This window comes from Telopea speciosissima, chromosome 1 (genome assembly GCF_018873765.1).
Source record: "Telopea speciosissima isolate NSW1024214 ecotype Mountain lineage chromosome 1, Tspe_v1, whole genome shotgun sequence".
Classification (NCBI taxonomy): domain Eukaryota; kingdom Viridiplantae; phylum Streptophyta; class Magnoliopsida; order Proteales; family Proteaceae; genus Telopea; species Telopea speciosissima.
In genome coordinates, this window is record NC_057916.1 from 25,422,275 (window position 1) to 25,447,877 (window position 25,603).

The window sequence follows — 25,603 nt, forward strand, 5'->3', positions numbered from 1 at the left end:
AAAACTTTGTTTTATTTTGCATTAAACACCACCTTATTGGGCTGAATCTTGACATGGGAGTAGACCTTAAGAGTCTAGCTATCCAAAATTTCAGCACTATCTAAATCTACCACTTACCATAAGTGCCAATCCATGGATTTCATGTTCAGGCCACCGTTTGCCAGAGCCACTTTTAGAATTATATTCTATTAGATGGTGGCAAACATTAAGAATAAAAACTCGTCTAAGATTCATATGAAGTAGCTTTTTGGTCTTGTGCTGGTATTTGATGGGATTGAAATTTAATGAAACATGTTATTCATATCATCATTTAATTGTGAGTTAACTGCTAAACCTATACATATTCTCCACATGTCAATAAAGAAAAAAATATGTTCCCTAAGAAGAGGGGGATAAAAGCCACAGTCCTGCACACATGGAAATAAATGGCCAAGACTAACAGATTCTACAATGACAAGGTGACACCGTTAACACGCAGCAGAAGAGTGAAACAAAGTCAAAAGGGTCTTTAGAGGATGGATAAAAACCAACCTGCTTAGTGCCTCATAAGGAACTCAGTAAGCAAAGCTGAGGCCAGAATTAAGTGGGAAAAACTTTGCAAGAGAAGAAAATTTGTATCAACAGAGCAGTTCAAAATATCCACTGTAATGGCACAAGAAAAGGGCCTAAAACGGGCCTGTAAAGTAGCAGAATGACTGAAGAATAGGGAGAACAACAAACATGAATCTACATCTAAAGGAAAAATAGAGAAAATGACAAGGTTGCCATCCATGTACCTGATGGAGCCTGGATGAGTTTTTGAAGATGTTTGCTCAGGATCCACACTGGGTGGGCAATTGCACCAAGTGGCTGTGAAGATGTTGAGAACAGAAAACCTTCACAGATGCAAGCCCCTGTTTTGGTTGATCAGCAAATTCCAATAAATCTTCCACTGATTCAGCCACCACTTTTGGTTGCTCAACGAGTCTTCTTGCAACAGAAAATACTCTTGATTTATGCTTCAGTGTATCCACCAAAACCCATTATAATTCATTATGCAAACAAGTATCCGTTATTAAAATTACAAGAGTCATGCCAGCATTCTAGGAGTTGGTAGCATTCCCTAAATGCTCTTATTTCCACCTCAACCAACTTCAACCATCTCACAACGATGATTAATCAGTCATATAACAAGGAAATTTAGATCCTTAATATAAATCGCTTTCATTGCATAATCAATAAAATGGCTAAAACAACTTAACATGTGCAGGAAGCTAAAATCTGAGAATTCAACAATTAAAAAAATAAAATAAAAAATTGTGTGCAAGAAAATGGAAAGGGTGAAGGGGAAAAAACATAAACAAAACTTGCAAAGTAGATTTCTATCAACCAGCAGTACTAGATCTCAGAATGCACAAAAATTCTTTTAAAAGTTCATACCAGCAGAAATCAATACAATCCTGTTAATGGGAGAATGGAAAAATATACACTGTACAGACATAAGTGAAACAGGGGCAAGTACCCACAGAGGACCATTAAAATTTCATACTTGGATGAGTCCTGGGCAATATTTGCATTCATAAGTTTGCCAACTCAGCCTGGGCCAACTTTAGGAATGTCATAGTGCTCACTCATATTTGCCAGATACTGGTTGAAATCCTGAATGCGATCACGGTGCGATTTATTGGAAGTTTTGGCCAGCCTTCGGAGTTCAATTTGCTCCCTCTGCTCATGATACCGCCTCTCAGCAGGTGTGAGATGATCATTATGAGTAGTAACATTTCCATCCCCGCCCAATTGGTTGGCCTCATTTATAGCCTCATTAGTATCGGGCATCCCTGTACCTCCACCTTACAAAATGAAGAACGAATATAAGCATAAGATCAGAAGGAAATGCCCCTCCCAAAAAAAATCTAGAAAATCCCAGAAACCTCAAGTTTAAAAATGACAGGAGGGAGCCCTCAATGCCGCCGTTACTATAGATACACATGCAAATGGAGCACAAACCACCATCCAGAGTGTTCAACCTAAGTGCCATCTTGAGATGATCAGACGATTCAATATAATACATTGACGAAAACAAGCAAATATGCATACATCAGGTCCTCAGATTCATTGACCATGTACATCTGATTGGTGACCACATCAAAAGGGAATCACAATGCCAAATGCATGTGTGCCATTAGTACGGCGGAACCAAAAGGAGATTCCTTCCGTCTAAAGCAGAGGATTCCTCAGAATCCCATATCGTTGATAAGTTTCAAAACCATATAAATCAGGCAAAAAAACTATATCCATTGGTGATGAAAAACAAACTTCCTTTTCTTTCTTAATTCTTTAAGAATGGTGAAACGAAGTTCAGTATCAATGACAGGATAGAATCGACCAACCTGTTGAAAGCTCATTCCCCTTGACTTCAATTATTTCATCATAATGCTTCTTCTGCTTCTTCTTCTTCTTGACTCCACCAGCTTTAACATCCAGGGCTTTTCCCTTCAGCTTCAGCTTCCCACCAACAACATTTTCATATTCCGACATACTCCCTGCCAGAAAGAAAAAACTTGGAAATATTATGACAGTTGAAAGCATAAAAGATTACAGAAATATAGACGAAATATCAGGGGCTACATCCCACCCACTTCCCCTCTTTGCAACTTATGTTGTCCACAAAAGCTTGACAGTTGTGAGAAAATCTGGAGGAAAAAAAATTCCAGAGAAGCATATAATTTGATGAATTAAGACTGCCCTTGTTGAGGGTAAACCAAAAGGAGTATGATAACTCATAGATAGCCAAATTGAAAGTGTGTGAATTCTGTGGAATACAAAGTGCAAAGATGGGATCCGTATGGTCCATATGGAAATAGGGGAAATAGTGGAGAAGAAGGAAGATACCTAGCTGTCCTTGCGGATTCAGATCAATCTACCTGTTCACTCAGTTGTCTGAGGTTGAGGAAGGTCAAGGGAAGAAGATGGTGCCGTCTATCCTTCTGGATTTCTCACTTTCGTTTTAAAATATTTCATCGCTATTTTATACAACTTTTACACATTATTAAGTTATTTCACACATAAGTCACCCATTAAAATTTAGTATTTCACCCACAAAACACTCTCTTTAGGCTGCAAGCCTCTAGACGCCTGGCCACCGCCTGGCTTGCCTTATCACTATGAGAATTATGATACTTTTGAAAACTGTTTGTATCAAGCCACATACACTTGTTAGAACAGAAATATTCACTTTCTAAGATGAATTGTTAAACAAATTTGCAAAATACTACCACAGGTGAAATGTAGCTAATAGAATTACAATTTTAAAAATTGGTACTGGATTGGTCATATTGGCCATTTGTATCAGTGTCAGCCGTGACCGATATTGATACCAATACCTGATCGATAGGGATTGGTCAATACGGTACAAATATTTTTTTTTAATGATGAAAAATGCTGTTATAATCTGTGTCAGCGGTGATCGATACCGTCACTGATACTGTAAACTAAATCCATGAGTAGAGAAGATGGTTGTGTATGAGATAGCAAGTCTGTAATGATGAATGCTATGTTGATAATAGATACATAGTGTCGTAATTATCAGTGGTCTATGTTACATGAAATGATTGGTTGGTAACTTTGGTTCTGGTTTTGGCTTCCTGATCTCGGAGAGGTTTCCAGTGTTTTATCCTCATCAAATGATTGGTCAGTACCTTAGGTTCTGGTTTAGGTACAGAGTAGGTGAATTTCATCAAGTCAAGTGATCTGGTAAAGCAGTAAAGTATTACTGTTTCAAAGCTATCATAGATCAGTATTATAATAGCTGAACCAGGTAGGGATTTAAATTTCATCCACTATTGTTAGTGATGTAGATAAGTCATCTAAAGGGTTTATTTTATTAAACATAAGATTTGGGTTAGGTCATATATGTGTTGGGCTTTCGATCCCTTGGGTTTACTTTGTAATAAGTCAATTTAATAAGCCCAAATATGGGTAGAAAATAGGAAAACGGGAATTACTTCAATCCCGTTTAGAGTCTTGCTTTGAGTCTGTTTTCTTTATTATTTGACTTTCCTAGTCAATTTAGGTTACCTTATTAGTTAAAGATTGGGTTAAGCTTTTCCTTTTTAGCGTTTAAGTTTATTTTTTAGTCTTCTATATAAGTTTGTAAGGGAGGCCAGCATTGTACACGAATTTGATTAATGATATATTGGCTTGAGCCTTTGTGAAAATCCTGAGATAGGATGGGTGAGATGCTCAGGCTGAGATAGCCAACCCCACCTTTCCCTATTCCCCCATCCCCTTCCATCGGTTCTTGATTCCAAACCTTAATTTCAGTCGAATCAAGTTCAAGAGTGCTACAAGCTTTTGGGATTTTTTTAACTGATTGTCACATCGATTTCTTGAAGATTACTACATCAAAATCATTGCTGCCATGGTACATCTCCATCAACCAAATCAACATGAGCAATCCAAACATCGATATAGGAGAATCTAGGGTTTTCTCAAAACCCTAATTGCTGCCCAATCTCCGTTCTCTATTTCTGATCGGCTTCTCTCTATTCCGGATATTATTTATTCTTGATTGTTGCTTCAACTGGTTATTACTCTGTGGAATTATTCTTTTGGTTATCTTTGAGATCTCCTCATTCTTCTCCATCCAATTTTTTGAGATCCCATTGTTCTTTGGAGATTTTCTATTTGATCCTGCCTGGGATTAAACCTATTCTGGTTCTAGTCCTACATTATTTGGTATCAGAGCAAAAGGGTTTATTTTATTGAAAGTAAGCTTTGGGTTGGGTCATATATGTGTTGAACTTTTGATCCCATGGGTTTACTTTGTAATTAGCCAATTTAATAAGCCTAAAGTATAGGTAGAAAGTAGGAAAACGGAATTTACTTTAATAGTTTAGTTAGAGTCCTGTTTTGAGTCTGTTTTCTTTGTTATTTGACTTTCCTAGTGAATTTAGGTTCCCTTATTAGTTAAGGACTGGGTTAGGCCTTTCCTTTTTAATGTCTAAGTCTATTTTTGAGTCTTCTATCAACATTATATACAAATTAGATTAATGAAATATTGGGTTGAGCCTTTGTGAAAATCCTGAGATAGGATGGGTGAGATGCCCAGGCTGAGATAGCCAACCCCACCTTTACCCATTCCCTTCCCCCATCCCCTTCCATCGGTTCTTGATTCCAACCCTTAATGTCAGTCAAATCGAGTTCAAGAGTGCTACAAGCTTTTGGGATCTTTTAAAACTGATTTTCACATCAATTTCTTGAAGATTATTACATTAAGATCATTGCTGTCATGGTACATCTCTATCAACCAAATCAGCAGAGCAATCCAAACATCGATATAGGAGAATCTAGGGTTTTCTCAAAACCCTAATTGCAGCTCGATCTCCGTTCTCTATTCTGATCGGCTTCTCTCTATTCAGTATATTATTTATTCTTGATTGCTGCTTCAACAGGTTAATACTCTATGGGATTATTTCTTTTGGTTATCTTTTGAGATCTCATCATTCTTCTCCAACCAAATTTTTGAGATCCCATTGTTCTCTTGGGAATCCCATGGCTCTCTTACTTGTTCTTTGGAGATTTTCTATTTAATCCTACCTGTGATAAGACCTATTCTGGTTCTAGTTTTACATTAGTTAGCTGTTTAATGAAAGTTTACATTGCCTACAAGATTTCCCAAAACAGGTGGAACTCTTGGTCAGAAATTAGAGATTTTCAATCCATACCAAATCTGTTGAATATTTTGATTTGAATCTTGGTGGTGTACCTCTTTTCTGAGATTTTCAGAGATTCAGACCTTGTAGAAAATCCCTAATAGCCTATTCACAACAATAATCAAGTCACTAACTTGCATATAAATGCCATTTAGCAAAGGCAAAACACGATCTTATTCACTCCTATAATGCAATAATTCGGCCACAATTATCATTACAATGATTCCATACAATCAAGCCCAAAACAAACAAGCACAAAAAAAAAAAAATTAAAGTATAAAATCACAGAGTTCCCGGTTCATCTAATTGATAAGAAAGTACTTTAGAAACTTGAAACAAATGCACCATAAACTCCCTAAGATGTAAATGGAAAGAAGGGTACAGATACATATGGGTATTAAACAGACTAGACGGCAATAATACTTTTCAATAACCCAGCGCAATAAAGTGCGTATGGCAATGATATAGTACGTTTTTTATACAATTGCTCTGTATAAATCTGGGAGAAAAATATAGGCATGTACACAACCAAATAAACAAAATAATAGCATGTAGACAATGATTTTATCAAAAGGAAGCCTCTACAACTGAAATAAACACAATATAATTAATAACTACTGAATCACCTATTCCATCCATAAGATTAACATTTAACAAAATCAAAATGTCAATGACATTATCTCATCAAACATAAAAGGTAACACGTGAACAAATAATCCAAAACAGTGTAGCAATCTCCAACAACAACACCTAAAACAGTGCAGCTTTCACACGCAAAAAATAACCAAAATAAACAGCCACTGTATTGATTTTTTAAAAGAACAAATTTCATTATGAAGTGTCAATTTCAGTATTTAAAGGCAGGGTTTCCCAACACTCACTGATAAACGTCATTGTGTTTCATCACACTCGAGAAGGTGAACGGAGGACTCATCGCACTCAAATTAGAGTAGAGGGAGAGGCTGAGAACTAATTTAGTTCAGTAGAGAGGGAAAGAAGCTAGAGCCTAGCAAGCTTTAGTCATCCAACCACCAAATAATCCAGCGGCAGACAGAGCTCAAAGAACTTCCCTCCATTCTCTAAGCCAAACATCAGGGATACAAGTCAACGGAAGCAAGCCAGATTGGACAGATTTTTGGGATGATAGGATTGACATGGTGGACTGGTTTAGAGTTACAAACCTATGAATACATATCAGTTCAACAGGTGTTCAGCCAAGATCATAAAAGAGGCTTAATATTTAGACTTTGAATTGCAGACTTGTAGGTCAAGGTCAACGAATACAAGGTTATCCCCCCCACCTTTCATAATACTTCTACTAATGAATCTAATGTTTTCACCCCATTACCAATGGGGAATGCCTAATCCACGCCATTGTCATCAATCACAGGGCCTAACACTTAGTACCATCTTGTTAGGTCTCAATCTGGTTGCTTGTCCAATCAGACGAGTTTGCATACTGTGAATGCGTTTTCTCATCCACTGTCCTTTCTATGCACGGTTAAGTTCTAAAATGGCAACTGGCAGACTAAGACCTCTATGTTAACATTATAAAAACCAGGACCTTCCGGAGTTGGGAGCGTAATTAGATTGACCAGTGATACGGTTTTAGGTTTTAATCAGAACCAATAGGGGAGCGAAACTCAGAAGCCCAGAGTATAATTGCTTTCCATCCCGTTGGGGTTGGTCTTTGCTGTTTGCGAGGTTTTTTGGCAAGTGACAACATCCTAGCTGAAGGAGATTAGTAACTAGTAAAGTTTTCTGGCATTCAATAAAACATCCCCATGAAGATAACCCTTTTCAGATCAAATGTTCCCATGGAGGCCAAAAAATGTAAATGACATGGCGGATACGGTGGCTAAGCAAGGGGCTTATCTTCGCACCATATAATGAGCTGGTTCACCGTTCAACACCGTTACCCACGGGAGGAAAAACACAGATATAGAGTACGGATTACATAGAAGAGGAAAGGACTTACTGAGAAGAGAGTCGCTGGCTGCCGCTGAAATCAACTGGGGTCTGGGTTGGGAACGAAGAGTCGCCGCTGCTATCAGCTGAAACGGAGAAGGAGAGGAGAAAGAGGAAAGGACGCTCAATAGTCAATACACTTAGATGGACACTCGCCGGCCGCCGCTGCAAACGATTGGGAACGGAGAAGTAGAACGAGGCAGGGGGCTAGGGCTCCAAAACCAGAGACCGCCGAGTTCTTCAGTGTTCGGTTTCGATTTGGGGATTGGTTTTGTTTAGGTTTTGTGTTTTTATTTATCTATTTTTTATAGAACGCTGCTTGGTTGCGCTCCCCTGCGCCCGGACACGGGGGTTGAGTCGGGGTGTCAATTTGGGACCGGAATTGGGAACCGTCCCAATACCATCCCACTAAAACCCAGTATCGGACCGTCCCATTAGTAAATGGGACGGTACTGGTATCTGATTTTGGTATCGAATGATAAATGGGACAGGACGATTTTAGGACGGGATTTCCAATGGTACCAGTACCGAAATACCAATTAGGTACCGGATGGTACCGAAACTACGAGTACCATTTAAAAAGAAAGAGTAAATAATAATTTTTTTTTTAAAGAAAGGGTATAAGAATTACGATTCATTAGGGTTTCACTAATTGCCTTTTGAATACGAAGAGGAACGACAGGTCAACAGCCGTAACTTGAAATCTCTCCTCACAAAACCTGCTACGGTGCTCCTCCCTCCTCCCTCGACCAACTACATCTACTAGGTTCTTCCTTTTTGCACTTCATACTTCGTATTTCGTACCATACTACCATGTGACATGTGTGATAAATAGAGTTTTGTTTGAAAAAATCAAAGAGGAAACACAATGGGATTCTTCCATTTTGTAGGACTTCTCTAGATTTAAAAAATTAAGAAGCTTATTACATATGATCTTAGGGAGTTTGAATTTTTTTTTGGTACGAATTATGATTTCATAATTTAAGTTGCTTTATAAAAAGCTGTAGACAACTTAGATTTCATGAGAGTGAAAAAATTTCACAACACTAATAAACCCGCCCTGTTGGAAACAATTAAACTTCTTCTCCCTTTTTTTATAGTGCCTAGAACCGTTTAAAAATCGGTACCGTCCTGTCCCGCTAGTAATTGGGACTGGGATCTAGGTTTGGTCCCATTAACTAAATGGGACGGTACTGGGATTGGCACTTTTGGTGCCAGTACCGATACCATCCTGTCCCAAATACCGAGAACTGTCCCAATTGACACCCTTAGGGTTGACGGAATGACCACCCCACCTAGGGGTGTCAATTGGTCCGGTTTCTCAACGTTTCCAATCCTAAGAGAATAGGATCAGAACCAGACCAATAAATTAATCGGTTTCAAAATCCAAGACCATTAACTAATGGATGAGTCCGTTCTAGTTCCTAAATGGTTCCAAGCAATCTGAAATTTAAAAATAAAATTCTCTAACACAGGCTACATATATTTAATAATATTATAAATTATAATAAGATATTAATTTCAATCACAAGAGATATGCTTCATAAATTTTTTTTTTCAAATCACATAACTAATCTATATTACATCTTGTTTGGTATTAATGAATAGGGAAGCAGTTTTCTGTACGGGAGTGTGGCCTACGCCAACACTCTCATGTGTCTATCTCTCTCATCCTTAAAACAAAGGGGCAGAGGTGTCTTTTCACATGGGAGGAGAGAGATAGAACTTTTTCCCTAATGAATAATTGGAACACCACCACCCTTACAAGTTAGAATTATTTGAAGAACTTAATTAAACAAAAAAGAAGTTACAGTGATTAAAAAAAAAAAAACTGTACAGTGGCTAAAAACATAATTTTTCATAACAACACAAAAAACATAATTTGTCCTATATTTTTGGGCTTTAAATCCCAAATTATCAATATACCCCGATGGCAAAAGTCCTAAAAATTTCATTTTAACCCTATGAAATCAGGATATATCATACCAAAGAGACCCTTAGAATGCTATGAGAATGACTACAAATAGTTAAGAGGAATGCAGTTCTCCCAGATTTGTGTTTATTTACCAATGGGAAACCTGTATAGGTGGATCATGTGCACAGAACTGGACCCACCATCCAATTGTTTACTTCTAAGATATCTCATTGTAGAAAGCCATCATGGGCTTTTAGTAATTTTAACAATATCCTCTTTTCCTTAGCCGCATCGCAAATACAGTAAAGACTATTGTGTTGCTCATCCACAGAAATATAACAAGAGGAAAATTAGGAATCTGAGACACAGAGAGAGAGAGAGAGACTTCAAAGAGAAAACCAGCTCAAGCAAGGGTCCTCTTGACATTTTCAACTCCAGCTCTTTTTCCTTCCATGATAAGACAGATCAAGTCCAACCCAGATCGATCTTCCAATATTTTTCTAGAATTCCCCAATTTCTATATTACCCTTAACCAAAAACCCTCATGATTCTGTTTTTCTTTGTTTTCCATTCTTCATCTTTCTTACTGATTTGTTGGTTCCAATGAAGAAGCTTCATCTGAATGAGCTTCCGCATTGGAAGATAGCCCTTCACAGCACCCCTAAACTGATTCTCTTAGTCACATTTACCCTAATTATTCTCACTATCACCCCTATCTATCTCTTTGATAATCCTTCCTTACTTTCCTACATTACAAACAAGAATCCCTCCTCCTCCTCATTTCCATCCTCTTCTGTTACAGAGAATTCGAATGATGCGAAAACAAGAACGCCGCCGGCGACGGCGACGGCGACGGCGACGGCGACAACGGCAACGGCAACGGCAACGGCAACGGCAACGGTGGCGAAGAAGAAGAAGTTCGATTGGGACGAAATTACTGAATCCAATGGTTCTGTGACCGAGAATTCGAATCAGGCGTCGACGGAAACGAAGAAGAAGAAGTCCGATTGGGACGATATTACTGAATCAAATGGTTCTGTGACCGAGAATTCGAATCAGGCGTCGAATGCGAGAACGAGAGAGAGAGCTTACCTTCACTCAGGATCACGAGCAAGCAAGAGCCTTCTTCGCGAGAGGCACGAATGCGAGAGCGAGAGAGAGAGAGAGGTAAAGACGGATTTGGGACTCGAGAGTTAAAATTCCCGATAAACATAAAAATAAGAATAAATGATTTATAGTTACAAATCACAAATAGGCCCAGACCAATTTGTGATTTTTGATTTATTCTAATTTGTCATAAATATAAATAAGTATTATAAATTATACCAAATACAAATAAAAATAAAAAGGGAAATTTTCACATACCCCCTGGAGGTTTAACGAAAGGATATTTTTAATCCCAGGTTTGGAAAATTCTGCGTACCCCCTTGAGGTTTGCAAACGGTAACAGATAGGTCCATTCCGTCAGTTCATGACTAACACTGTTAAAAAATAGACTTGAACTGACGAAATTGCCCTTACATGAAAAAAAAACACGTGCAACTCATCATCCCCAAATTGGGGAAGATGGGATGCAGGCATCCCTTTCTCTCCTCCTTTCTCTCTCTCTCTCTCTCTCTTGTCAGAACGAATACGCCTAGCCAGAGATTTCAATGGCCTTCAGCTTTGGCTTCTTCACTTCTTCCTTGAGCACAGTAAGAGTGAGCATTCCATTATCCATGGCAGCCTTCACCTGATCAATCTTGGCATTCTCAAGCAACCTGAACCTGCGCAGGAACTATTATCCATGGCAGCCTTTACCTGATCTATTTCTTATTTGACTGATATCCTTCCTTTCCCTCTTCCATTTGATTTAGGTTTCTCGCAATCCTTAGATATCCTTCCTTTCTTTCTTCCAAAAAGCAGGTAGGGTTTTTTTTTCCGTTGTTTTTTGTTTTTTTTTTTTCAATTAAATTCTTGGTTGTTCAATGAGCAGGGAGATGGGTAGCGGAGACAAACAACTCTTGAACTTTCAAATGCAGTTCTAGCATCATCACCATGGGATGTGATACATCCAAGATTCACCGGACCAATCAGCGGCTGCCACGTGTCACCGAGCGACCCGCTCCAGAACCAAGGAGAACCAACCGGGGGTCCCACCCGGGTGCGGCCAGCACCCAGGCGCGGCCTGCACTCAGGCGTGGCCTCACCTAGGCGAGGCCACACCCAGGCGCGACCTCTCACCCAGGCGCGGCCTTTCACTCAGGCGCAGCCTGCACCCAGGCGCGGCATCGGGGACGCAGACGTGATGTACACGGACACCGGGGCCACTCGTCTATGACCCAATCGTGTCACTACAGACTCATGTCACCACCAGGACTCTAGGCCACCGCTTAGAAGTCACGTCACCCATACGGATTCAAGCACCAATGACGTTATCATCACATGCGGGTATCTATCCACAAAGGATCTTGATACCACCAGGACACTCCCTCCCGCGGGGAGATGGCCAATCAGGATAGAGCCCCATTACCCAGGGCCTCTATCCACTCAACGGCACAATCGCCATCAAACTGGGACTCTCCACACCGCCATATACTACTATAAAAGGCAAGGTACACAACCCCATTAGGGGACAGTTAAACTCATATTGAATAATCACTATTCATCTATTTGTTCAGGAGATCTAACTTTGGCATCGGAGAGCCCTAGGCCGGAACCACACCGGTTCTCTCTGTTGACCCCTTGGTCCACTTGCAGGTGATGACACTCGCAGGACCGCTCGACTATTTCTTGATGCAACAGGATGAAAGGATCAGAAGGCCATCCGAAAGGATACCTTGCGACTGAGATTGAGATTCCCAAACCTGCAACTCATCTTCTCTAATAACTTTCCCTCATCTTTGTTCTTCACCGTCCCGTGTCATCAGGGCCATGAACGCTAGTCCTCTCTAGCCTCAATCTCCATCTCCTCTCTCATTTTCTCGGTTCGATTTTTGGATGTATGTAACCCCCTAGCCCCCTACCCCCACCTCCTTTTCTCTTCACTTTCCATTCCTCGGATCCTCAGCTCCATCCATTTGACTGATATCGTACAAATTAAAGCCATGAGTTTGATGGCTTGCTATGTTAAGTGAAGGCTGCCATGGATAATGGAGCTGCAAGGGCAATTTCGATTACAAGAAGATGGAGGAATTCTAGCAGCAAGCCATCAAACTCATGGTCACTATTAGATAATGGAGGAATTTCTTTGTATTCTGAAATCAAATCTCAATTCCTGATAAACATCAAATAAGCAATAGAACGTGACAATGGACAACAATTGCATACCTAGATCGATCGATCGATCAGAAAGGGATTAATGGCCGCCATATTCTTTGGCGTGTTGCTGGTGTTCAAGATGACAACGCTCTTTAGGTTTCTGGTTTGGAACCCCTAAATCCTTCATGCCCTTTCTTCCTTATGTGCTCTCCCCTAGATTTTTTATTTTTTATTTTTATCATCTGCTGGAATTTTGATAAGTAGAAGAGTATTATCGAATCAGAGTTGCAGGATAAATTCCTGAAACTCAATATATATTTTTTCAGGTTTAGGGTTCCAAACCGAGATTGGGTGTGAACCGTGCTAATCCAAATCAGCGTGAGAAAAGGAGCGTGAGAACCAGGAAGAAGAAGAAGATGAGGTGAAGAATCAGGGTTGAAAGGGTTTTGAAACATGCAACTCATCTTCCCCAATTGATTGGGGAAGATGAGTTGTAGGTGTGTTTTTTTCCTTTTCTTGTAAGGGCATTTCCGTAAGTTCTGTTGGAAAACACATTCCTCCATAAACTAATTTTGATGATAACAAACATTAAGATTAATACTAATATTCCAATCTTTAAGCAAACCTCATAGTCGAGGCGTTGGGAGCATCAAGCATCCAGAAAGACTTGATCAACGGAGCTCACAAGAAGAGTTAAGGAAAATAAGAAATTTGAAGATTGAGGAACATCTTCTAAAGGAAGCCAAGACAAAGACTCTCCAAGAAGATTCAAGTGCATTAGAACACATTTCATTACATGTACATATCACATTACACACACACTGCATTCACATGCAAGAGACCCTAGGAGGAACTCATTCCCATGCCCTAGACTCAAGAAACATGGCCATTAAAGTGTTAGACAAAAACCTATGAAGTCCCCAAGCAAGTGGACCAAAAATCCCCTTGACGGACAATCAAAAACTAGGATAACTATCGTGGTCGACCTACGCTGCATCGTCGATCGACCTACAGAATATAAAAATACAGGCTGTTTCCAGTAGCACTGTCGGTTGCAACCGAGATCTATCAGTCGACCGACACCGTAGGTCGATCCATAGGTCGACCGACAATCGACCTACAGCCCCCAAACTTGGGCTCAACGGCTAGATTTTGATGGTCGACCGACAACTTTTATAGGTCGATAACGATCTAAAAATATGTGAGTTTTATATCCGTTGGAGAACAAACAAACTCCAACTTTTGGCTTTATAAAACACATCCAAACAAGGAACAAAACACAACTTTTGATAGAAAAAGTGCATTGTACATTTGAGAAGGTACAAAAGTGAGAATTTGTCATTGAGCTAAATTATTCAATTCAAGCTCTTCAAAGAGATATTACCAAGCTCTTAACTCTCCACTCTCTCCAACTCATGCCATCAAGGAGAGTCATCTAGGAGACTCAAGGTGCATCACTCTCATTCATATCATTGAGCACCATCACTCAAAGGGTAAAAGTGTCACTACTCTTTGATAGGTATTTATACCAAACCTTTATTGTATTTACTTGTTTATGCTTTTGATTTGATAAAGCATTGTTGTATTAATCTAGATCGTACTTAGATTAGTACAAGGACCCTCTCATCCTTAAGAGATTGAAAGGATACTCTTGTCCTGGAACTAAGATTGTAAGGATCCTCTTATCCTGTTAAAAAGAGTTGTAAATGTGTCATTTCCACCTATTGTATTGAAAGGAAATACTAGTGGAATTCTCTCAAGGTTGAGAGGAGTGGATGTAGGCTAAGTTAGCCGAACCACTATAAATCTTGTGCCTCATTTACTTCGCTTTTTGTATTTAATATAAGTGTGCAACCAATCGAAAAAGAGGCAAAATCCACTAGTGGTAACCTATTCACCCCCTCTAGGTTACCCAACAATTGGTATCGAGCGGAGCTCAAAACTAAGACCATATTGTCTTTATATTGTGCTAAAAACGATCCATGGCATCATCATCATCTACACACCAAATTGAGGGGCTCAACACTTCTAGGCCACCATACTTTGATGGTGAAGGATTTGCCTACCTGGAAGTGTAGGTTCAAAATTATGTGTGTGCTCATGATATCGATGTATGGATCGTGATTGAGGAAGGTCCCTTCCAAATCACAAAAGAAGTTGGAGGAAGAATTGTACCTAAGGAAAATCCGAATGGTCACCATCGGATAAAACACACATACAACAAAACTACAAAGCTATTGCATTCCCGCAATGTGCTCTTAGTGAAAAAGAATTCAATAGAACTAGTATGTGTAACACGGCTAAGGAGATGTTTGATACTCTTGTGGTTACCTATGAAGGAACATCACAAGTTAAACAACTCAAGATTGACAAACTTGTTCATGAATATGAATTGTTTAAAATGCTTGATGATGAAAGTATTTCTAACATGTTTACTAGGTTTACTAACATTATTAACAAGTTGAAAAGCTTAGGAAAGGAATACACCAAAGCGGAGAATGTAAGGAAGATCTTGAGATCACTACCCTCCAAGTGGAGACCAATGGTGACCGCCATCAAACAAGCAAAAGATCTAGAGGTTCTACACATGGATGAATTGATGGGTACTCTACAAACCCATGAAGTTGAACTCCTGAAGATGATAAAGTCATAGAAGTAAAAGAACCAAGGAGAAAGTCCATCGCACTCAAGACCTCTTGCGAATCCAAGAAGAAGAAAGCGATGAAGAGGATATAGAGAAAGAAATCTCTCTAATCACAAGGAAGTTTCAAAAATTCCTAAGAAAGAGAGGAGGAAGATTCTACAAAGGACAACCATCAAAAGAAAACAAAGGTAAAACATACACAAAGGAAAAACCCTTCAATACTAACAAGGACATTGTGTGTTATGAATGTAGAAAGCCGGACACTTCAAAACCGAGTGCCCCAAGCTAAAAGGAAAGGAAAGCAGAAAGAAAAAGGCTTGCACCGCCGAGATATCATGGGATTCAAGTGATAGTGAAGAAGAAAATAATGAATCCGATGAAGAGACCGTCAACTTGGCACTAATGGCTCACAACAATGATGATGACGAGGTAAACTCTCCCTATCATAGCTCGTGTCAATTTGCAATGATGATTTAGAATATGAAGAACTTCAAGAGGCCTTTGAAGAACTTTATAATGTAAGTCTCAAGAGGAAGCCTCTAAAAAGGCCTTAGAAAAAGAAGTAGCCAATCTTCTACACAAAATTGATGAGTTGACTTCACATGCACACAACCTAGAAGAAGAAAATAAGAATCTAACTTCCACATTGCACACCTTTACTAAGGGTCAAAAGACCTTAGATACATTATTAGGAAATCCACAAAAGGAACCTCAAAATAAAGAAGGTCTAGGCTATGATGGTAAAAGACCACATTAAGCCAAAGGAAAGGGAAAGATGAGAACTCCAAGATGGAGAAAATCAAACCAAGGCCAAACCTCACATCCCATTGTATGTGAAAAATGTCATTTACCCGGACATGAAACTTGCATCGGTGCTTATATTGATGGTAAGGTGATATATAAAGAACCGGATACAAAAAGGAAGCATCATGCATTCTACTATACTTCTCAAAAGAGGACCAACAAACCTCAAAGAGAATTTGTGCCCCAACGGCCACAAAGACAATATCCCAAGCCTAAGCCATTTCAACCATATAGGCAAAATGCTTCATATATGCCATATGCACCCCAAAGACCTCAAAATCACTATAGACCAAACACATACACTAGGCCCTATGATCACCAAAGGGCCTACATCAACAATAAGTCTTACACATCACAAAATTACTATATTCCATATAGACACTATGAATTTCAAGGGCCAAGAAGAACCCAAAGATCATATGGACATCGAAAACCTACATCTATCACACCTACAATACAAAGTCAAAATTCCAGAAGAGCTTGGATACCTAAGGGTATGATCGATCCTAACCTCAATGGACCCATGAGATTATGGGGACCAACATATAATTGATTGCTTTTGTAGGTATGCTTGAAGAGCAGTGAAGCAATTGAATGGTATATTGATAGTGGATGCTCCAAGCATATGACAGCCAACCCCAATCTATTCACCAAGCTAAACAAGTACAATGGAGGAATGGTGACATTTGGGGACAATAGCAAAGGAAAAATCATTGGCATCGGTGAAATCACCATTGGAGGTACAATCATATCCAATGTATGCCTAGTTGACAATTTAAAGTATAATTTGCTTAGTGTGAGTCAATTGTGTAATATAGGATATAGTGTCATTTTCAAAACCTCTCATTGCTTAGTAAAAAATTCAAATGATAAGACTATCTTGAAGGGAATTAGGAAACATAATATCTATATCTGCTTATTGGATGAAGCAAATTCTAGTAATACATGTCTTGTGACAAATGATGTTGATCCCTACCTATGGCATAGGAAACTAGGACATGTTAATGTAAAAGTGATTAAGACCATTGCATCTAAGAATTTAGTTAGAAACTTACCCAAACTCAAATTTGGAAAAGACCATGTATGTGATGCTTGTCAAAGAGGAAAACAAACCAAGGTATCTCATAAATCAAAAAAATGAAGTGTCTACCACTAGACCCTTAGAACTACTACACTTGGACTTGTTTGGACCTATTACTACACCTAGCCTAGGCGGTTCAAGATACACCTTTGTAATAGTTGATGATTTCTCTCGCTTCACATGGACTCTATTTTTAAAACATAAAGATGAAGCCTTTGATGAATTTGCATCTCTATGTAAGATAATACAAAACCAAAAGGGATATCTCATAACAACCATTAGAAGTGATCATGGAGGAGAATTTGACAATCTCAATCAATTTGGGAGTTATTGCGTAAACAAGGCATAACCCACAACTTCTCCGCTCCTAGAACACCTCAATCCAATGGGGTGGTTGAAAGAAAGAATAGATCACTCCAAGAGACCGCTAGAACAATGATAAATGAATACTCTCTTCCAAAATATTTTTGGGCCGAAGCGGTCAATACGGCTTGCTATGTGTTAAATCGTGTATTAATTAGACCTATATTACTCAAAACACCCTATGAACTCTATCATAATAAACTACCTAAAGTTGATTACTTTAAAGTGTTTGGGTGTATATGTTATATATTGAATACTAAGGATAACTTAGGAAAATTTGATGCTAAAGCCGATGATAGCATTTTCCTTGGATACTCTTCAAATAGTCGAGCTTATAGAGTCTTCAATAAGAAAAGCTTGATTATTGAAGAATCAATGAATATAAAATTTGATGAATCTCTTCCTAAAGATAGAAACAAGCCATTGGTTGATGATGATGATACACTTGTTGAGATTAGGGAGAACATAGAAAATCTCTCTCTAAGAGAACCCGAAAACCAACCAAAAGATCTACCCAAAAAGGTTAGACCTTGGAAAGACCATCCCTTGGATCATGTCATTGGAGACTTAGACAAAGGAGTCCAAACTAGATCTAAAACTCAAGACATTTGCAACAATGTTGCTTTCATATCCAAAATTGAACCTAAAAATATAAAAGAAGCATTGGAAGATAGTGATTGGATAGTAGCTATGCAAGAAGAGCTCCATCAATTTGAAAGAAACAATGTTTGGGAGCTTGTCCCAAAACCCAAGAATCATTCTATTATAGGAGCCAAATGGGTATTTAGAAACAAACTTGATGAAGATGGATCAATCATTAGAAACAAGGCTAGATTAGTTGCCAAAGGATATAATCAACAAGAAGGAATAGATTTTGATGAAACTTATGCACCGGTAGCAAGACTGGAATCTATTAGAATGCTACTTGCTTTTGCATGTCATAAAAAATTTAAGCTATGTCAAATGGATGTCAAAAGTGCTTTTTTAAATGGCGTTATCATGGAGGAAGTATATGTTGCACAACCTCCCGGATTTGAGGATACACAATATCCGGATCATGTCTTCAAACTTAACAAAGCTCTCTATGGACTCAAACAAGCTCCTAGAGCTTGGTATGAGAGATTGAGTGAATTCCTAATCCAAAGTGGATTTCAAATGGGTAAGGTTGATACAACCTTGTTTGTGAAACATAAAGGAAAAGACTCTATTATCGTGCAAATATATGTTGATGATATTATATTTGGATCCACAAATGAAAATCTTTGTGTTGAATTTAGCAAATGCATGAGTGATGAATTTGAAATGAGTTTGATGGGTGAACTTAATTTTTCTTAGGACTTCAAATTAAGCAAACCAAAAATGGAATTTTTATATGTCAAACTAAATACACTAAAGAACTTCTCAAGAAATTTGATTTTGATGGTCAAAAGTCATCTAGCACCCCCATGAGCACCTCTCTAAAGCTATCTAAAGATGAGGAAGGTACTCCCATAGACCCTACACGCTATAGAGGCATGATTGGCAGCCTTCTATATCTCACCGCTAGTAGGCCAGACATCATGTTTAGCGTGTGTGCTTGTGCTAGATTCCAAGCCAACCCAATGCAATCCCACTTTAGTGCCGTTAAAAGGATCTTTAAATATCTTAAAGGTACTACAAATGTAGGATTATGGTACCCAATGAACCAAAATTTTGATTTAATAAGCTTTTCGGATGCCGACTTTGCGGTGCCATCTTGATCGCAAGAGTACAAGTGGCACATGTCACTTCTTAGGATCTTGCTTGGTTTCATGGTTTAGCAAGAAACAAAACTCGTTGCTCTTTCCACTCGCCGAGTACATTGCGGCGGCAGTGTTGTGCCCAAGTCCTTTGGATGAGGCAAACTCATGGACTATGGGATACATTTTAGGTCATCTCCAATTAATTGCGACAATACAAGTGCAATCAATTTAAGCAAAAATCCCATTCTCCATTCAAGAGCCAAACATATTGATATTAGGCATCACTTTCTTAGAGACACAGTTCAAAAAGGGGAAATTGTTCTAAAATACATTGAAACGAAAAACAACTTGCGGACATACTCACCAAGCCATTAAGTGAAGAGAGATTCTCGCTATTTGAGGAGAGAACTCGGATTTGCAACCCTTTTGAGTAAAGTGAAATCCTCAAAAAGCCCAAAAATCAGGTTGTTAGAGAATTCGGCTAAAATCCCATTAATCCCTGTTTTTGACCGTCTGGCCGCCGACGACTCAGTATCGGTCAACCGACACGGAAAAATTTCGCTTTTAAACATAAACCGAGAGGATTTTTTCATTTCTCTCCTCTTATGTTCGAGACCTCTCCTCTCCAAAACCCTTTTTCTCCGAACTCCAAGGCAAAACCCGCAAAAACCCTTGAGATTTCACCAAATCCAAGCCCCAAATCACTCTTCCTACACAATCTACCCACTTCCAACCCAAAAATCTCTATTTCTCTCTATTCTCTAAAGCCCTAGGTTTCAAATGGCTCCAAAGCAAAGCAAGGGCAAGCAACCAAAGAAGAAAGCCAAAGTTGGAGAGAGCTCTGCGCATATGACAAGTCTCTCTTCATCTCGGAAGAAGCTTCCATTCTCCGGGGAAGATTTGAGAAGAGAAAGGTTGACAAGGAAAGAACAAGAAGAGTTTCTCAATTTCTTGAATATGACATTGAAGAATATTTCAAATATTTGGGTTGGGAAAATACCTTAGTTTATGTTGATCCTGCTATCCCGACCTTGCGGACACTTTTATCGTAATCGAGAACCCAAATAGTGGATGATAGGCTTGCCATCACATCCCTAGTAAAGGGTGTTCCCATCATGTTCACTTATGAAGATCTAGGAGAGATCATGGGAATTCCCACCGTAGGAGATATGAGCTATCTTCCTCCCAAAGGGGATGCCAAAATCTTTATGAATGTTGATGAAGTTTATGGTGCCATCATGAAAGACTATGTTGGGTTTGAACCAACTGTAAAGCTATAAAACTTCATGAACTACCCGGATGATCACTTCATAGTCGCTACAACATCTTGCCCAAAGGAGGCCATAGAGACCAAGTCAATCCCTTTCAAGCCTACATTACTTGGTGTCTTGTCACCGCCAATCCTATCAATCTTCCATATGTGATTATGAAGACCATGGAATACCGTGCGATACCTCATTATAGGGGAAACCTTCCATATGGCGACTCATAAGCGCCATCCTTAAGTTCCATGACGTGGATCTCTCTGGGAATTCATTGACCCAAAGATGATTGACATCGACTCATCCACCATCAAGAAGATGAAGCGGGATTTGTTGCGGCTCCTCCCTCACACCAAGCCCGAAGGAAGCGAGCTACCCAACATGTCACAGTGACGAGCGAGTCACAAGAAGAGGACGACGGTGAAGATGAAGACTATGTTGGTGAACCCTCGGGGACTATGTCACAGAGAAGAATTTTCAAGTTTTCGCCAACAACTTGACACCGCCTGAAGGGCTTTGATGATCACTTCACCTCTCTCCACAAAGATCAAGCGAGATCCTTCGCATCCAACAGAGAACCAAGTGATCTTAATGGCGTCTCAATCGCATTTCTTTCCTCCTCCTCCCAGTAGAGATAGTTGACATCACCGACTTTATATTAGAACTTTTAATCTGTACTTTTATGACATACTTTTACACCATGGAACTTCTATTTTGAAGCATGTGATGCTTTTAAAATTAACACTTTATTAGGCTTCATATTATTTGCTCTCTCTGTTCTTCTAACCATGCAGAAGTCATTTTCTTAGGGGAGCCACCCTAAGATTGTTTTTGTTTGTTCATGATTACCAGCACTGGCTTAGGGGGAGCCACCCTAAGATTGTTGTGCTTGTTCATGCTCTACACCTCCTTTTTGTGTTGACAAAAGGGGGAGAAGTTATTATGATTCAAATATTCATTTTATGATAATGCATACCTTGAATTATGATGTATGATAATACAAATTCATCTTGAGTTACATGCCCACATGAATAATGCATATATTTATCTTGAATTGCATACATACATGAGTAATGCATATTTTGAATCACATGTTTGTCATCATCAAAAAGGGGGAGATTGTTGGAAAACACATTCCTCCATAAACTAATTTTGATGATAACAAACATTAAGATTAATACTAATATTCCAATCTTTAAGCAAACCTCATAGTCAGACGTTGGGAGCATCAAGCATCCAGGAAAGACTTGATCAACGGAGCTCACAACAGAAGAGTTAAGGAAAATAAGAAATTTGAAGATTGAGGAACATCTTCTAAAGGAAGCCAAGACAAAGACTCTCCAAGAAGATTCAAGTGCATTAGAACACATTTCATTACATGTACATATCACATTACACACACACTGCATTCACATGCAAGAGACCCTAGGAGGAACTCATTCCCATGCCCTAGACTCAAGAAACATGGCCATTAAAGTGTTAGACAAAAACCTATGAAGTCCCCAAGCAAGTGGACCAAAAATCCCCTTGACGGACAATCAAAAACTAGGATAACTATCCGTCGGCCGACCTACTGGCACTGTGGTCGACCTACGTAATATAAAAATACAGCTGTTTCAGTAGCCTGCGTTGCAGCAACCAGATCTATCGGTCGACCGACACCGTAGGTCGATCCATAGGTCGACCGACAATCGACCTACAGCCCCAAACTTGGGCTCAACGGCTAGATTTTTGATGGTCGACCGACAACTTTTATAGGTCGACCACGGCCTAAAAATATGACAGTTTTATATCCGTTGGAGAACAAACAAACTCCAACTTTTGGCTTTATAAAACACATCCAAACAAGGAACAAAACACAACTTTTGATAGAAAAAGTGCATTGTACATTTGAGAAGGTACAAAAGTGAGAATTTGTCATTGAGCTAAATTATTCAATTCAAGCTCTTCAAAGAGATATTACCAAGCTCTTAACTCTCCACTCTCTCCAACTCATGCCATCAAGGAGAGTCATCTAGGAGACTCAAGGTGCATCACTCTCATTCATATCATTGAGCACCATCACTCAAAGGGTAAAAGTGTCACTACTCTTTGATAGGTATTTATACCAAACCTCTATTGTATTTACTTGTTTATGCTTTTGATTTGATAAAGCATTGTTGTATTAATCTAGATGTACTTAGATTAGTACAAGGACCCTCTCATCCTTAAGAGATTGAAAGGATACTCTTGTCCTGGAACTAAGATTGTAAGGATCCTCTTATCCTGTTAAAAAGAGTTGTAAAGGTGTCATTTCCCCACCTATTGTATTGAAAGGGAAATACTAGTGGAATTCTCTCAAGGTTGAGAGGAGTGGATGTAGGCTAAGTTAGCCGAACCACTATAAATCTTGTGCCTCATTTACTTCTGCTTTTTGTATTTAATATAAGTGTGCAACCAATCGAAAAAGAGGCAAAATCCACTAGTGGTAACCTATTCACCCCCCTCTAGGTTACCCAACAAGTTCAAGTCTATTTTTTAACAGTGTTAGTCATGAATTGACGGAATGGACCTATCTGTTACCGTTTGCAAACCTCAGGGGGGTACGTAGAATTTTCCAAACCTGAGGGTTAAAAATATCCTTTCGTTAAAACTCAGGGGGGTATGTGAAAATTTCTCAAATAAAAATTAATAGAATAAATACAAATACAAATCATACCAAAGAGACCCTTAGCCTATATGGAAATTGGCTCACAAGATGTGTCCAAGAAACAGATGCATTGTGTACTATAGGAGCAATGTTGCTAGGATGCAAATGCATAGAGGCGTGGAGTGACTGTAAGAGTGTCAATTGATTCGGTTTTGGCCATCGATCCAATTCTGACCCTAAAGGGTCAAGACCGAACCAGATTGAAAACCATTAATTAATGGTGGCCCGATTTCGATTCCTAAACGATCCAAAGCATTCCAAAATATTTAAAAAAAAAATCCAAAACTTTCAAAGCTACCTTATTCAGTTCATCTTTTATATATATTATTTATTTATTTATTTATTGTGGGTGTTGTGGTTTTGTTGCATATCATAATTTTTTTATCCAGTCACAAAACTAGTCTTCTAAACTACCAAACATCTTTTGTTTGTACATGATCTCAACACATACACATACCCAATGATATATCATAAGACACTAATTTCAATCACATGAGATATACAACCCACCACAATTATTTTCTTCCGCGAATTACATAAACTAGTTTATATTATTCGTTTTTTATTTATTTATGAAAGTTTATATTATTCTTTTGTTTTATATTAAATGGTGTAACTTTGAGGATAATAATCCTCCTATATCCTTGTATTCTTCTTTTGTTTAGTTTTATATATTTTTATTTCGATTAATTTTTTTTTTTTTTAGGCATATTGTTAAGTTACCAGTTAACATTCCAAATGGACCTTTATATTTAGATCCGATGTCCAAGGAACAAGACTTCTTGTTGAGCAAAAAAGCACTTCTTCTTCTTGACATCAAACTGGTTGTCACGTAATCTAGAAGACAGCTCGTAAGTGCTCCACATGCTCTTCAAACATGAGTCCCGTCTCGAGCTTCGGGGCAGCACAGGAATTTTGAAGTTGATAAATCAATTGTTTGGGATGATTGGTCTGGTCCTGCGAAAGGATGAATGGACTGAAGCTCCACCCTTACATACCTCAGAAACGTCTAAATGAAACCTTTATTTCCTGCTTTCAACAAGGAACTTATGGGTAGGACCACAACTCAATTAGCTCTCTAGGGTCACTCACTCCAGTGGCCAAGGGAAGCACCTCCCTCCCTTTTTTAGTACGGGTAGTTGTTGCTCTGGCTACTAGAGCGAGTAACCCTAAGCTCGTTATCAAATTGAATTTCCCAATCAAATTCATCGGACCATTCATAATGATCAACCTTACAAAGATCCCATTAGATTTCCGAAGCTCGTAGCATTTGTCCTGATAAACCCCAATTTATTGCTTCTTCTCCACCAATAATGCCCAACCCCTCAACTCGTTAAAAAAAAACATGGGATTCCACGTAATAAGCTTTTGATATTCTGTGTCAGTTACTAGTCCACATGTACCAAACGAAGGAAAGTTTCAGATCAGATTGACAGTGGAGAGGTAGCAGATCAAGGTTAGATGGATTTAAGAATGCCAAGGAAGAGATGGTTGATTAGAATGAGGCACAAATCAATAGCGCTCTTTCACTTTTATCCAGTTATCATTGATCTTCTCAATCCTTGTTCTTCTTCTTCCAATAAAAAATTAAAGATTAAAACAAACATAAAAACAAAGAAAAAGAACACAAGCTTAACTTTCATGACCTTAAGTCTTAAGAATTATATAATATAGAGTGTTAAGATGTGGATTTGTTTTGGTCCAACGATCCTAGCAGTTCCAGTTCCAATGGATCATAGTTGGTCTATTGGTTTTGGAACCGCTGAGAGGCCCATAACTTAATCGGTAGATCCAAAACCAGACCAATAAACTATTGGGTGGGTCGGTTTCGGTTCCTAATAGGTCTGTTCTGGTCTGGTGCCTAGTTCTGGTCCATAATTGACAGCCTTAACTGAGGGGGTCAATTGGTTCGGTTTTCACCAGTTCACAGAGAGGCATCTGGCCAGAAGATGTGATCCCTTTCCCACTACAATAGAGATCCGCCAACCAATCACCGAGTTAAGCAAAAAATTCACAATATCCGCTGCCGATTGAGATCATTAAGCATCACTCATCTTCAAACCAGCTGACGGTTTGCTTAGACTTCAGAAGAATCTACCAGGTGAAAACAAGTCCAACTTCAATCACATAAACTGAGAAAAGCAGATCAGCTAATATTCATCACCATAACATGACAAATCACCAATGCCAGAGAGCAGCAGCAGTTCTATACGAGAGAAAGAG

The 25,603-nt window shown here is 38.9% G+C and overlaps 1 protein-coding gene across 2 annotated transcripts; it reads right to left on the reverse strand.

The window, feature by feature from the left end:
- Positions 1 to 1,341: 1,341 nt before the first annotated feature.
- LOC122658456 (protein FAM32A-like) lies at positions 1,342 to 20,941 on the reverse strand. Of its 2 annotated transcripts, XM_043853441.1 has the most exons (5): positions 20,936 to 20,941; positions 15,578 to 15,580; positions 3,446 to 3,453; positions 2,370 to 2,522; positions 1,342 to 1,829 (listed from the first exon to the last, which is right to left on the reverse strand). In XM_043853441.1, exons 4-5 carry the CDS (start codon positions 2,515 to 2,517, stop codon positions 1,573 to 1,575), a joined length of 405 nt encoding a protein of 134 aa, XP_043709376.1. In that variant the 5' UTR covers positions 2,518 to 2,522; positions 3,446 to 3,453; positions 15,578 to 15,580; positions 20,936 to 20,941; the 3' UTR covers positions 1,342 to 1,572. The 2 variants fall into 2 exon arrangements, with proteins under 2 accessions (XP_043709376.1, XP_043709369.1); XM_043853434.1 differs by lacking the exons at positions 3,446 to 3,453; positions 15,578 to 15,580; positions 20,936 to 20,941 and adding an exon at positions 2,872 to 2,936.
- Between the last annotated feature and the right edge of the window lie 4,662 nt (positions 20,942 to 25,603).

What these genes read in the sequence shown, in the direction of transcription:
- LOC122658456 (XM_043853441.1), bottom strand. Translation starts at nt 2,517, where the DNA reads ATGTCGGAATATGAAAATGTTGTTGGTGGGAAGCTGAAGCTGAAGGGA. An exon ending in GGGGAATGAGCTTTCAACAG is followed by an intron (nt 1,830 to 2,369) that starts GTTGGTCGATTC and finishes TCATTTTGTAAG; the next exon opens with GTGGAGGTACAGGGATGCCC.